Source organism: Gossypium hirsutum, chromosome A11 (genome assembly GCF_007990345.1).
Source record: "Gossypium hirsutum isolate 1008001.06 chromosome A11, Gossypium_hirsutum_v2.1, whole genome shotgun sequence".
Lineage (NCBI taxonomy): Eukaryota > Viridiplantae > Streptophyta > Magnoliopsida > Malvales > Malvaceae > Gossypium > Gossypium hirsutum.
This window is the reverse complement of record NC_053434.1, coordinates 20,261,672-20,275,078: the sequence shown is the minus strand read 5'-3', so window position 1 is coordinate 20,275,078 and position 13,407 is coordinate 20,261,672. Positions and strand designations below refer to the sequence as shown.

Sequence of the window (13,407 nt, the reverse complement as noted above, 5' to 3'; positions counted from 1 at the left end):
TCTTGCACTAAAATAGTTTTGGACAGCAGCAGTAGTCTAAATTTGAAAAATCATAAAAAATTCTATAAATATAATTATAGGATGAATAAAATATTAAATTAAATATTATTAAGTCTAGTTTCTTCTCGAAGAAATGATGTAAGCAATGGAATTGTAAATCATGAGATATGATGAATTTTGTGAGACAAGGTCAGAATGATTTCAGGTTCCCCTATTCTAACTTTGTAAAATCATAAAAAATTGGATAAAAATAATTATGGGCTTAAATTTATATGTTTATAATTTTGAATGAGTCTATTTTCAAGAGAAGCAAACAAGACCATCATTTGGATCCTGTACGAGGATATAATTAATTTTTAGTGAAGAAGGGTCGGAACTGGCAGACAGCAGAACAAGGGAGACTTCAACGAATAAAATGTATTAATTGGCCCAACCAAAAGTTATAAAATTTTTATGGTAAGAAGATATGTGAGTCTAGTTTCAGGTAAAATTAGCAGATCTTAATTTGGAGTTCCTTAGCTTCATATATAAATAATTTAGTGACTATGATACGGGTGGATAACTTGAATATTCACATAAGTAATTAGTGAAAATTATGGATAAGGTTACTTACAAGTGTGTTATTTACATTAAGGATGTGGAATGGAGAGGAGGAGGAGGAAAAATATGTATGAATATTCATCTAGCATGGCTAATTTGCATATTTTAGACTCAGGGACTAAATTGAATAAAAGTAAAACTTTATGGGAAATTTTGTAAAAATGTCAGAAATGACCAAATTGCATGAAATGGATTATTTTATTATTTAAATTACAAAATTTAATGAAATTATTAATTTAGTTTAAGATCAGGGGAAAACATGTTTTAGGGATTAAATTGAAAAGTGTTGAAATTATGGAAAAATTCTGATATTTTATAGAATTCATGGACTGGTATCGATATGTATGATAATAATAGCTGGAAATAAGAATTAAATTGCAAGAATTTTATTTTCCTGACCCTAAGGATGAAATCATCATTAATTAAAAGTTTAGGGACAAAATGGTAATTTTACCTAGAGCATTAATTAAATGCATTAGAATACGAAATGAATGAAAATGATGATCAAATTTATTTATAAAGATCCGGACGTCACAAATACGAGACTTGATCGTGGAAAAGAAAAGATACCGGATTAATGAAATTATAAACACAAACAATCAATGAGGTAAGTTTGTGTAACTTGAATTGTATTTTTAACACTTGAAATATGTGGTTATGTGATTAAAATATGATTTGAATGTTCAATTCATGATAATTGATGAAATATTGATAATACTCGATATAAATTGAAAATAAATCCTGGTTGAATGGAATGGAATTCATGATTATACTTGTGAATTGTATTTTTGTCATGCATATAAAATTGATATGGATATATTTGATAATGCCCGATAAAATGATAAATCCCGTTGAACAAAGGAAAATCGATGGATGTAAGTTTCCCGAATTGGTTGCGGTTTTGCATATGTTGCAGACACACCATAGCTCGAAAGAGAGTCCCGATATTAGCCCTCTCGAGCTTCTTGTTATATGGTTCTTGGAGCTTCCCGTTATAGCTCTTCGGAGCGTCCCGATAGATTGTGATCCGCATGTGTTGTGGACACACCATAGCTTTTAAGAGCGTCCCAATATATGGCTCTTTGTGAGCTTCCCGATAGGCTCTTTGTGAGCCTCCCGATAGTGCTCGCTTGAACTTCCCGATATATGGCTATCCAGAGCTTCCCGATAGGCTCTTCATGAGCTTCCCGATATGGTTCTTTGTGAAATACCTGATTTCGGCTCTATTGAGCTTCCCGTTATAGCCCGGATTAGCTTCCCAATATTGCTCTTTATGAGCTTCCCGTTAAATAGCTCGAGACGGTAAAAATGATCTAGCCTGGACGGGTAATCCTATCCTGATATAGCCCTCCCAAAGAATATGTTGAAAATGGATTTAGCCCAGACGGGTAAATCCAAATTAGGGTCTGAATTTAGCCTGGACTGGTAATTCAGATCCAAGCTCATTAGAGTAATTGTCGTTGCAGGGGATTTAGCCTGGACTGGTAATCCCGGCAATACTCTATGAGTTTATATTACAGGGGATTTAGTCTGGACTGATAATCCCACTGTAAGGATGAGGTTCGCGGGAGTGTGCTCTATATCCATATGTGTACGAATTGACGGACCCGAAATTGTACACTAAAAGTGTACCTCTGAAAATCCATTGAAATTCCGAGAAATTCAACGAGATAAATATGAGAAATGGAAGAACATGAAAATTATGGAATTAATGAGCTCATCAATCATTTATCTTTGTATTGAATTTATATTATGATTTGTACATATTATATGGACACATGGTGTGGAAAGTATATGGTACATGAAATGTTGATATAATGAAATGAATGATATATGTTATTAAAGAAACGGTAAGAGAATGATATGTATCATGACATGTACATATGAGATTATCTTTTATATGTTAATATAAGGAAAATATGTAAGTTAAGATGAGTATTAAATTCAAATATGACATATTGAGAAAGTAAGAATTTATAAGAATTATGTGTAAGTACACTAACAAGTGTTGTTGTTGATGCTTAGGCAAGTGCCAAGCTATTGATTAAATGGTAATATATTTATTGATGCATTGAATCAGTAAGTATTTAAGTGAATTTTTTTTAAGTGATCTGCAAATGGTAGTAATGCTCTGGAACCCTGTTCTGGCAGCGGATACGGGTTAGGGGTGTTACATCTACACCACACCAGTTACTCATCTGATCTAAATATATATACATGTTAGGTTACCCGTCCGGCCTAAACTTTTAAGACGACATCAAGTTACTCGTCTGAGCTAAACCTATGTCACATGTATTTATAAGTCCGCAACAAATGTTGGATCTTAGTAATATCTGTAATCAATCCCGTATAAGCATGCACAAGACCCTTTTAGCATGCCAATTGTATTCTAACATTTACTAAGTTCATATGGACATCTTTAATTCTTTTCAATTTAGTTTAATTCTAGCCTTTTGAACCAATTCACAACCAAACACATATATAATTACAAATAAAATATACAACAACCTATATAAAAAAATATCATATGAACTTACCTCATCAAAACAACAAACAAGTTGAATCTTCAAAGACTAATCAACAATTTTAGCTTTTCCTTGATTATCTTCGATTTGATCCAATTCTTGATCTACACAATTATTCCATTCAATTTATCAATATGAAACATTTATACATTATGTAATGACATGTATGAACCTATATAATCTTATTTTTGATACCCTTAAAGTTTTACATTTTATTCAATTTAGTCTCTGACATCAAAATAACCATATCTTTTAATTTTGAGTCTCGATTTAAAAACCAACTTCAATTACATCATTTAAAAACCCTCTACTATCTATTTATACCAAAATTTCATAAAAAATTTAGATTTTATTCACTTTAGTCCTTATGTACAAAACTATCAAGTAAATGTTACAATCTAGTCATTTTTCATAATCTAAACTTAAAATCTATCAATTTAACACCAATTTCTTCAAGAAATAAACAATTAAAACTTTAAAAATTTTGCAAATTGGTACATGAGCTAACTAAATCAAGCTCCCGTGACCTCAAAAACATAAAAATTACAAGAAAAATACTTGAAAATACCTTAAAATTGAGGACCAAAAGTTTAAAGCTTTGAAACCCTTTTGTCCCTTTTTATTTTCTTTTTATCCCTGTCTATTTTCTTAGGTTGGATGGTTGGAGAAGAAAAAGATGAACATCTCCACTTAAATTTTTTATATATACTTTAATTAAAATCGTAATCACCTAATTCAATTAACTTAATCCATCATTAACAATTATAAGTGGAATCATTCATCATCAAGCATTAATTCATGATAAAAAATGGTTTAATTACCATTTTGGACCTTTGAATAATTTCACTTTAATTCCCTAAGTCTTTGGCTAATTAAAAACTTATAGCGATAAGAATTTTACAATTTAGTCCTTATACCTTAATAAGCAATTAATTCAGCAATTAATTTCACATTGTATAACATTCGCCCCCTTGGCCAAATTGTATTGCATATAATTCACCCCCTTAAGCCTAGGGGTGTGCAAATTTCGTGTAAAACCGAATTAATTTGGTTAATAGATCGAATTCGGTTAATCCATCGGTTAACTGACCAAATTTGGTTAATTGATTGGTTAACCAAATTAATTCGGTTGGGGTCGGTTAATAATTTTTTAGAAGTTCGGTTAATGGTTAATTTGGTTCAAAATCGATTAATTAACCGAAAATTTATATTTTTTATATACATTTTACATATATTAAATTCGGTTAATTTGGTTAATTTTTTATATGTTTTAACCAAAAAAACAAAAAAAAACATATAAATTTCGGTTAATTTGGATAACCGACTAAATTAACTGAAATAGTTTGGTTCAGTTAATTTTTTTTTTAAATTTCAGTTCGATTAATGGTTAAGGATTTAAAAGTGTCAGTTAATTCAGTTAATGGTAGTTAAGGTTGGTTAACCGATTGAACACCCCTACTTAAGCCATAAAGTTATATTTTATATTAACAAAGTATTTTTCAATTTTTAATTATATAACTTGAATAGTAATAAAATATTAATGTATGATGGATCTTGAAAGACTAAGCTTAGAGGCCTAATATAGACTTCAAAGCCAAATTACATAATTAATTAATTTGGCCCATACCCGGACATATTAGGTTAGTGACTTTTTTTATGTTAAAAAAAAAAGGTCGTTTGAATTTAGAAGTTTCACCCCCCTTGGACTAAAATCTTGGATCCATTCCTATTTTTGATCAATGTGTTTTGTTCGTTTATGATTTCTCATTTTCTTAGTATTAGTTATTGTCACATTGTCATCGCAATACAATGTAATAATTTTCTCCATACCAGAAATGACTTCGAGATCCGTAAGGAACTTCCGAAGTCAAATTGTTTCTTTTGTTACTTCAAAATCAACCACATATTTGACCTCCGTAGTGGAGCCAACAATACAACTTTGCTCGACACTTCGTCATGCCATGGATCTATTGTCTACGACAAAAACACAACACGACGTCAATTTCCACGAATCCAGATACATTTGGAAGTCAAAGCTTGTATATCCAATGAGAGTTAAGTCCCCTCCAGAGTATATTAACGTATAATCTCTCATTCTCCGTAAATATTTGAGTATGTGCTTAACAAATTGTAGGTATTTTAGACTAGGGAATATTTGGAGGCATGCATAAAATTGCATACATGAGACTTCCTACTACCAAAGAATAGAAATCCTTTCTCATATGCTAACTTTCTTTTGTTTTGGGACAGTTCTCTAAAAAAAGATGGAAGCTAATACAAAAGGTTGTGTACCTTTCTTTGAATCAGCTATAACAAAATATTACAATATCTTGTTTATGTATAAAGTTTGTGATAAAACCATCACTTTGTTCTTTCAATCCTTAAGGATTTTATGGGTTCTACAAGTTCTCAAATTAGACTGGATTTCATAAATTCTATCCCAACATTCATAAAATCTATCTCACATTGAATTAAATTTCATAAAATCTATCTCTACATTGCTTCATCAAATTTGAAATATAGAATTCTGTGATAACACATGTATCCAAGAATTGGAATACGAATTCTTTGATTTATTTCGAATTAAAAAAAATTCTATTACAAACCAAACATGAGATGAATTTTTTTTTCATTCCATTATCGCTTTTTTCTTTAAAAAATAAGGATATTTCAAAATGAATTCTTAAACAGTGCTATTTTAGTATTACATGGTTTTGATGGGGTGGACATTAATACTTTTAGATGAATCTCAGGAGAGCTTAGAGTTTTAACTTTTTTTCTCTATTAATAGATTCATAATGTAACATGATTCATATCATCATACATACATGATATGGCATTACCTTGATATGGATATCTTGAATCTCGTATAGATCAGTTTTGACTCCAAGATTTATGGATGTTGACTTCCTCACCAAATTTTCGCTATCCTTTTTCCTCCAACACCATAAATATACCCAAACGTTTAACTTTTTCGATTAAGCCTTGAATCATTTAAATTGAGATAATTGGTAAATGCCAACCAAATTATTTTCATCAAACCTAGTTAAGTTTGAATCTTTGTCTAGAGAAGGATTTCGATCCAACTCTAATACTTATTCGAAAACCATTTTTTTAAAAAAAGAAAAAACTTTATCCACCTTTAACATTTAAAATGTTTACCCAAATAAGTAAAACATCATTCATGTTTTGTAGTTGTAAGACATAACTTTGACTGCAATGGAAAATTCTAGTCTTCCTATCACCATGTATTGCCTGATTCAAGTCTCAATCACACCATCTATCATCAAACACGGCAAAGCAAAAGTACAAACAAGTGACAAACATGGGTATCATCCGCTATTTAGGGACCTTCCTTATGTTAAAAAACACAAAGTACACAACTAAAATTATTCGCAAAATATCTGAGGAGATGAGTACCAACTAAACTTTTTTGGTCTTCCACCTTAATAGTCATCACCTCTCGATATAACTTCTTTGCAGGTTGGCCGCAGTAGGATGGTGTGTTCAAACTGAGAAACATAGCTGCCCTTGATGTCGCAGAGAGGAGGATACGGCTGCAACAACAGAAAAGGATGATTATAGATATCGGCTGAATCTTCATAGAAAATTACAAGTTTTACATTTTGGGTATATACCAATATAAAAGGAATGTATTTGGACTGATTTGTTATGCCATTTATACCAGATGTCCACCCCAATTCAATTACTATTACTATTACTATTATTAGCTTAACTGACAACCGCTATTCAACGCCTCAAAAAGGTCAGAATCACATTCAGAAAGTTTTATAATGGCCTACCATATTAGCATGGCCTCTATCAAGATGTTTTCGGTAAGGACTTGAAACAAGAGTGCAAAACCAGAAATTTATTTTAAAAAAAAAACACAGTTGATAACAATAGCAAGAAGATACCTGAACAATGCCAACATCACATAAATTCTTCAATGCCATTAGATATTTAGTCTCTCCCAAACGATCTAAATACCGTCTACAGAAGGCCAATGTTGAAAAATTCTTGTTTATTGTAGCTAGTAGTTGCTTGGCTCTAGGCAACCTCAGTGGAATGTGTCCCGCATCAAAGTTTTTCATATAATGGCTGCACTCTAGATCTTCTCTGACATACCCTTTCCCTGCACCCAAAAAAACAAAGGCTGGTTAGATCAATGTAGGTAATCCACACAATCTACCATCTAATATGTAAAAAGGTTCAGTTTCTTATATGTTGAAGATGAGATATATTACCAGTAGAAGCAAAAGTTTCAATGGCATAAAATTCACCCTCTTCCATTTTTGTTTGTTCCCCTCCTTTCACAATAGGAACTGATTTTCCAGCATGTATCTGATAGGGCCCAATGCTGTGCCCATTCAAGTTCCGTATACTTTTCACTGCCAAAGACATTAAAATCCCTTAAGAAAAGGTCATATAAAGATGCGTATAAGGACATACTATTGACTAAATATGGACTTCTGTCTGCACAGCGTATGGGTAAACGATTTTCATTTCTCTATTAGACCCGTATCTTTTGAAAGAATTTCGGCAATTTCAACTATATGCAGTTCTCAGAGGAGAAGGATTAAAAATAATGCTGTTACTTGCCATTGGGAGTCCAGAAGAAGAAATGCTTGTTGAAAACTGTATCAAATCATACCAATCAAATGAAACTACCGATTCTAGTTAATGAATGTCCACCACATACATAATCATTAAGTCTTTTGATGTCAACTTAATGAAAAAGGAATAATATCAAATATTATTTTAAATTTACTCAAAAGATTACATATCCAAGAAAACTACAATTTTTGCAAATTTTGTCTTGCGGACATTTGCTTTGACGACTGCTCTAAATAGGGGCCCACTTGTTAAAATTGACAGATATAAATATCAAATAACCAAAAACGCAAAAATTAATTTTTTGCAGAGGTGATAAAACAAACCTACATTCTTTCAATAAGAATAAACTACCTTACTGGTCAGTTATCAGAAGCACAGGAGTAAATACAATTAGCACTGTAGCAGCATTTTTCCCATAATAATTCTTATTTAAAAATACATATGTTCTCCTGAATTTCTTACCTTGAAACACCTTCCCATTTATTTCAACCTCATATGATTCCATCACCTCTTGAATTGCAGCACCAATATCACAAAGACGGACATCGATACCAGCTTCCTGAACAATTAAATAACCATCAAAGATATAATAAAGATTTTAGTGAAATTAGTGAATCTAATTTTAAAGAGAAGAACCTCAAAAGGCAACAAGATTCCAACCATATTAAATACCCATCCAACAAATTCAACAAGAACAAAAAGTAGATAATAATTTAAATGTGGAATCTAAAACAAACAAGAACACTTTTGTTTTGAGATTGATGAACTCCAAGGAAAGAAAGATGTCTGAGGGAAAAGGTACACCACAATTGGCTGTCTTCCACTAACTACAAGAAAGAGAAGAAAAGAAAGCACCAAGTACAACAAGGTATGTTGCTTCAACTTCATTTTTCTTTAGGTACCTGTGCCTAGCACAAATATGCGGTGCATGTTTGGAGAGAAGTACGAGGATATAACCCTCCAACAACAATCTACATATTATATATAGAAAAGATTTATTAAAATATTGAACATACCTTTGTCAGGCACTGTACCTAAAGTCCAAGTGACATATATAACAAGAAGATCCTTTCATCTACATTTTCAATTGGCATATTTTTATGTACATATTTGAGAGAAAGGTTCAAGTGCACCAACATCAATCTTGTCCTTGTAGTCCTCTTAGAATCCTACCGGACTATATCAGACAAAATCACAAAATTGTTCTAGCATGGCTTTCCCCTTATTACTGGTTCTCCCCTAACAGAACCACGTCTGGACATTATGACTAGAAAAACACACAAGAACATTTATATAAAGACTGTAATAGCAAGAAAGTAAAAAAGACAAGGGAAATCTGTTCTCTCATCAAATATGCATATTTAATAGGATCCAGTACCTTGATGCCTGTATTGGTTGCTTCACGAGAAGCTTCAAGAAGTGGATCATACATAGGATTAAACGCCACTGTAAAGGCACAATCAACTATATTCCCTGCAAAGCCAAGAACTCACGTTTGAAAACATCTCCAGCTCAAAAGCTAGTTATATCGTAACACATGTTGAAATTATACATCTATACCGAAATAGAGTGGACCAAAAAGTGTACAAGATAGAGCAACAATGATATTACCATCAATATGAGTTCCAAAATCTAACTTCATCACATCATCATACTCGAGCACAGTCTTGTCTCCAGAATTAGGAGTCCAGTGAGCAGCGACCCTAACAGGGGAAAAGGTTGAACACGGATACAATCAATTACAGATAAGTAGATTCATCAAATGTCAAAGAAAAAACTAACCAATTCAGTGAGCATCCAGTAGGAAATGCAATCCCTGCTTGCAAACCATTCTCTGAAATGAGCTTGCGAACTGTGTTCTCCAAGGTCTCACATAGATCAGTCATTAACATTCCAGGTTTCAAGATACTTCTGATGTATTTCCGAACCTGAGGATGAATAGTAGCGATTACAGAAAACCAGTAACAAAAGTCCCCAAAGCCAAACTCACCATTTTGAATAATAGTCATATTTATGCCATACAGCATCAACTTATGTGGATACAAGACAATACGAACCTGACGATGGACTTCAGCTGCTTGTCGCACTGCATTATATCTTGGCTTTTCAAATCGCTCCAAGTCTCTCTTCTCCTCAGAGGTAATCCTCCACAAATTACTACAAAGCAATAAAAACAATAAAGGTTCAAGCTTTACATGGACAAATATAAGAATATGTACCTCAAACTGGAACAAATCTATTACAGGCAATCATAAAATGAAAATGTAGACAAACAATGTAGCATAAAATAAGGAAACATTATATACATTCATGTGCTATTTATATTCTAAAGCAAGAAAAAGTATTTTCTTTCTCAATAATATCCAGACATAGTTACCTTCCAAGTTAAAATACATCACAACATATTTTACTTTCACAACTTAAGACAACTTAGAGATTTTCTATTTTTTACACATAAATGAAACTACAACAAAAAGCAATCATCAAAGGCAATGGGAGACATGAATGACCTCCCAGGAATATCTTGTTACAAGCCACTCTTATTTTTATTTTGATTGCAAAAGAACAAGGACATGCACTTAAGAGATCTCATAAGCTTTAGGAAATAACGAAATATATACTTGCATCTAAACATAGTTTCAAGAATATGGCCTGACTCACTCATCCTTGTACTGTTGAATTTCACCCTCAGGAAACTCCCTGGACGGAAAAAGCTCAACAACGGGAATAGATGGAGGATCAGTCTGCTTCAAGGGCTCCTTCTTTTTTCTGTGGTTAAAGAACATGATATCATCAAACTCTCAACTAAACATCTTCAATAAGAAAACAACTAACCAAGCTAGAAACAAGTACTCACTTGCTTTTATTTTTCTTCTTTTTCTTTTTGGCAACTTCTGCTAGTAAACAATTTAAAAATGCAGAAAAGTGCATATATTAGCAAGACCACAATCAGGACCATCGAAATAAGAAGCCTTCAAGATGAGCACTATCATCTTAATGAAAAACAGTATCTCAAAGCAAAACTAAACGGATTTGGAGTTGAAAGTTGGATAGAGATAGAAGCAACGACCACAAAGTGGACATCTAACATTATCAGCCGCATGATAATCTTACAATGTACAAAATGACTTACATATGTCTATTGGGTGAGGCAAATACAAACAACATTTAGAAGAGTAATTAAAGCTAAGTTCCTAGACTACAAACCTATATTGCAAAATAGAAACAATCCTCTTTCAAGCTTGCACTCTTAACAAGCAAAATAAAATTAGACAGAAGTTTCCCTCACTCTCCTAGTCCAATGCATGTGCAGATAGCGCAATTGGTAATGTACATTGCAGAAGTATTCTATATTAAAGCTAAGTTCCTAGACTACAAACCTATATTGCAAAATAGAAACAATCCTCTTTCAAGCTTGCACTCTTAACAAGCAAAATAAAATTAGACAGAAGTTTCCCTCACTCTCCTAGTCCAATGCATGTGCAGATAGCGCAATTGGTAATGTACATTGCAGAAGTATTGTATATTAGATTAAGAAAAGTTCTATACCAATGACTTGTTACGAGATGAGAACAGGATGAGTACAAGTTAGGGAAGAACATACAGGAGCAGCATATTTACAAAGAAAACGAGGTATCATACTTACAACGCAAAAAAGAACCTTAGGCTCTTAGCATGGTTAGGAAAACCACTGGCAAACTAATATCACACACAAAGTTAAAAATGCATGATAGAAAGGATGGAGAAAGTTGGGCACTGATTATTAAAGAGAGTAAACAAAAATCCACTATAAAAGGAAAAAAACGTAACTACAAAAGCACCAAGACAAAAGGTAAAAGAAAACTTACAATAAATATAAACACCCCAACACTAATAGGAATCTTAAAAACTACTTAGCATTCAACCTAGAGGCGGCAATTTGGCATCCAATTCAGGTTGGGGTGTTTTAGTTTTGGATGAGATTTAGACTTCTAATTTTCAAGTCATTTTCATGTTTGAATCATTCCAACTCCATCTCATGGTTGGATTCTGGTTCGCTTGTTTCATTTTAGGTTAATTTGGGTGAGTATTGGGGTGGTTTGTGCAGGTTTCTAGGTTCGGGTCAACTTTTGCCACATTTTACATTGTATGGGAATAATGATCATGTTCAAGTTTGAGTTATTTCTAGTTAGGATAAGATCTGGGCCATTGCCTAGTGTCCTATAGCTTCAAGTCAAATGGATTTAGGTTCAAGTGAGATAAAAATATTCAAATACAGTTTTGCCACCTCTACAAGGAAAAAAAATGCTTGAGGTGTAAGACACTCGGCTGAACGACATGATGTGCTAAGGTAAATAATCAAGTATACAATAAGCAAGCAAAAAGTATTTATAGTTGATGAACTTAAAAATATGCAGTTTAGGGGTTCTTGGCATAATCTACCTTTAATTGTCTTCAAATTCTTTTGCTTTGATTCAATTTCTTAAAATTGAAAGCACCTTTGGTTATTAAACATTTGCTGCAAACTTCTAGGGATCTCAAAACTATGAAGTGCAGATTACAGGACAAGCAGCAGCATGCAAATTATATGACAATCTAAAGAACTATTGACCAAACAATAATCACCTGTCACCCCATCTTCATCTTTTTGCATATATGAAGAGTTTTCGGAGACCTCATCAGTGCCATTCGAAATCTCTAATTTCTCAATGCCATTTGAAGCCTCCGACTCCTCATTTTCTCCCACACGAACTTCATTATTCATGATTTCAGTGGCCATCACTGAATACCCTGTTTGCACAAAACGTCATCAATACAAAATCCACATTATTAAAGCAATATAAGGATCACCCAGGTTCCCAATTTTAAATATACCATTCGCAATAGGATTATAGGAACGACAACTTAACGCTTATGCATAAATATGCTGCATACGTCTCCATCTACAGCGTAAACATGTCTATTTTCTACCAGCAGTAGCTAAAAAAAAGCTAACATTTTCATTTCATCCTAAATATTTCAAGAAATTAGTTCACTACGAAGCATGGACAGGGCCAATATCCCCAAAACATTATAGAAACCCCAAGAAATGTATCCGACACAGTTGGGTACGAGAAGAAAAGGTCAGACATGTCTTAGACAAGAGATCAAGGATGAAAAAAGTATAAACCCAATTTTTTATTCCATGAATTGAAACAAATTACAGGTTAATTATAACAGAAGATTTAAAAGAAAAGAAAGAAAGAAAGAAGGAAAGAAAATAATTAGATTATGTAAAACGAGAGAGAGCTTAGAGAGAAATCATTACCTTTCGATAGGTCTAAACGAAGCAAAGCTCTGTAATTTTATCCCTTCCAAGTGTATATATAATACGGAAATGGATGAAAATCCCCTTTGCAGAAGCAAGCGAAGCAATATCAACGTGAAGCAGACCTAGCAACTTATCATAACATAGCCCAAAAAAATTAACTAAAATATAATATAAAGTAGGTTTTATTTGTAAGTCGGAATATGATCTCGTTTTGCGAGATTTAATTATTATTATTAATTAATTAATTATTATAGTAAAATATAGGAATAAATATCAAAATTATCATTAACAATTTTAGTGGTGTCTTAAATGTATACATCAAATTTTAACTTTGATTTATTTATATATATTGAAATAAATATATTAATTTATTTT

At 32.5% G+C, this 13,407-nt stretch overlaps 1 protein-coding gene across 2 annotated transcripts; it reads right to left on the bottom strand.

The window, feature by feature from the left end:
* Positions 1-6,282: 6,282 nt before the first annotated feature.
* On the bottom strand, positions 6,283-13,200 carry LOC107897851 (methionine aminopeptidase 2B). Of its 2 annotated transcripts, none has more exons than XM_016823433.2 (12): positions 13,030-13,200; positions 12,348-12,512; positions 10,600-10,639; positions 10,404-10,511; positions 9,800-9,899; positions 9,525-9,670; positions 9,354-9,445; positions 9,121-9,215; positions 8,205-8,301; positions 7,373-7,516; positions 7,043-7,260; positions 6,283-6,682 (listed from the first exon to the last, which is right to left on the bottom strand). In XM_016823433.2, the coding sequence occupies exons 2-12, from the start codon at positions 12,499-12,501 to the stop codon at positions 6,572-6,574; spliced, it is 1,305 nt and encodes a 434-aa protein (XP_016678922.2). In that variant the 5' UTR covers positions 12,502-12,512; positions 13,030-13,200; the 3' UTR covers positions 6,283-6,571. The 2 variants fall into 2 exon arrangements, with proteins under 2 accessions (XP_016678922.2, XP_016678923.2); XM_016823434.2 differs by having other exon boundaries at positions 10,600-10,636.
* Between the last annotated feature and the right edge of the window lie 207 nt (positions 13,201-13,407).

What these genes read in the sequence shown, in the direction of transcription:
- LOC107897851 (XM_016823433.2), bottom strand. Translation starts at nt 12,501, where the DNA reads ATGGCCACTGAAATCATGAATAATGAAGTTCGTGTGGGAGAAAATGAG. An exon ending in AAGAAGAAAAATAAAAGCAA is followed by an intron (nt 10,512 to 10,599) that starts GTGAGTACTTGT and finishes CTTTAACCACAG; the next exon opens with AAAAAAGAAGGAGCCCTTGA. An exon ending in CAACCAATACAGGCATCAAG is followed by an intron (nt 8,302 to 9,120) that starts GTACTGGATCCT and finishes TTAATTGTTCAG; the next exon opens with GAAGCTGGTATCGATGTCCG.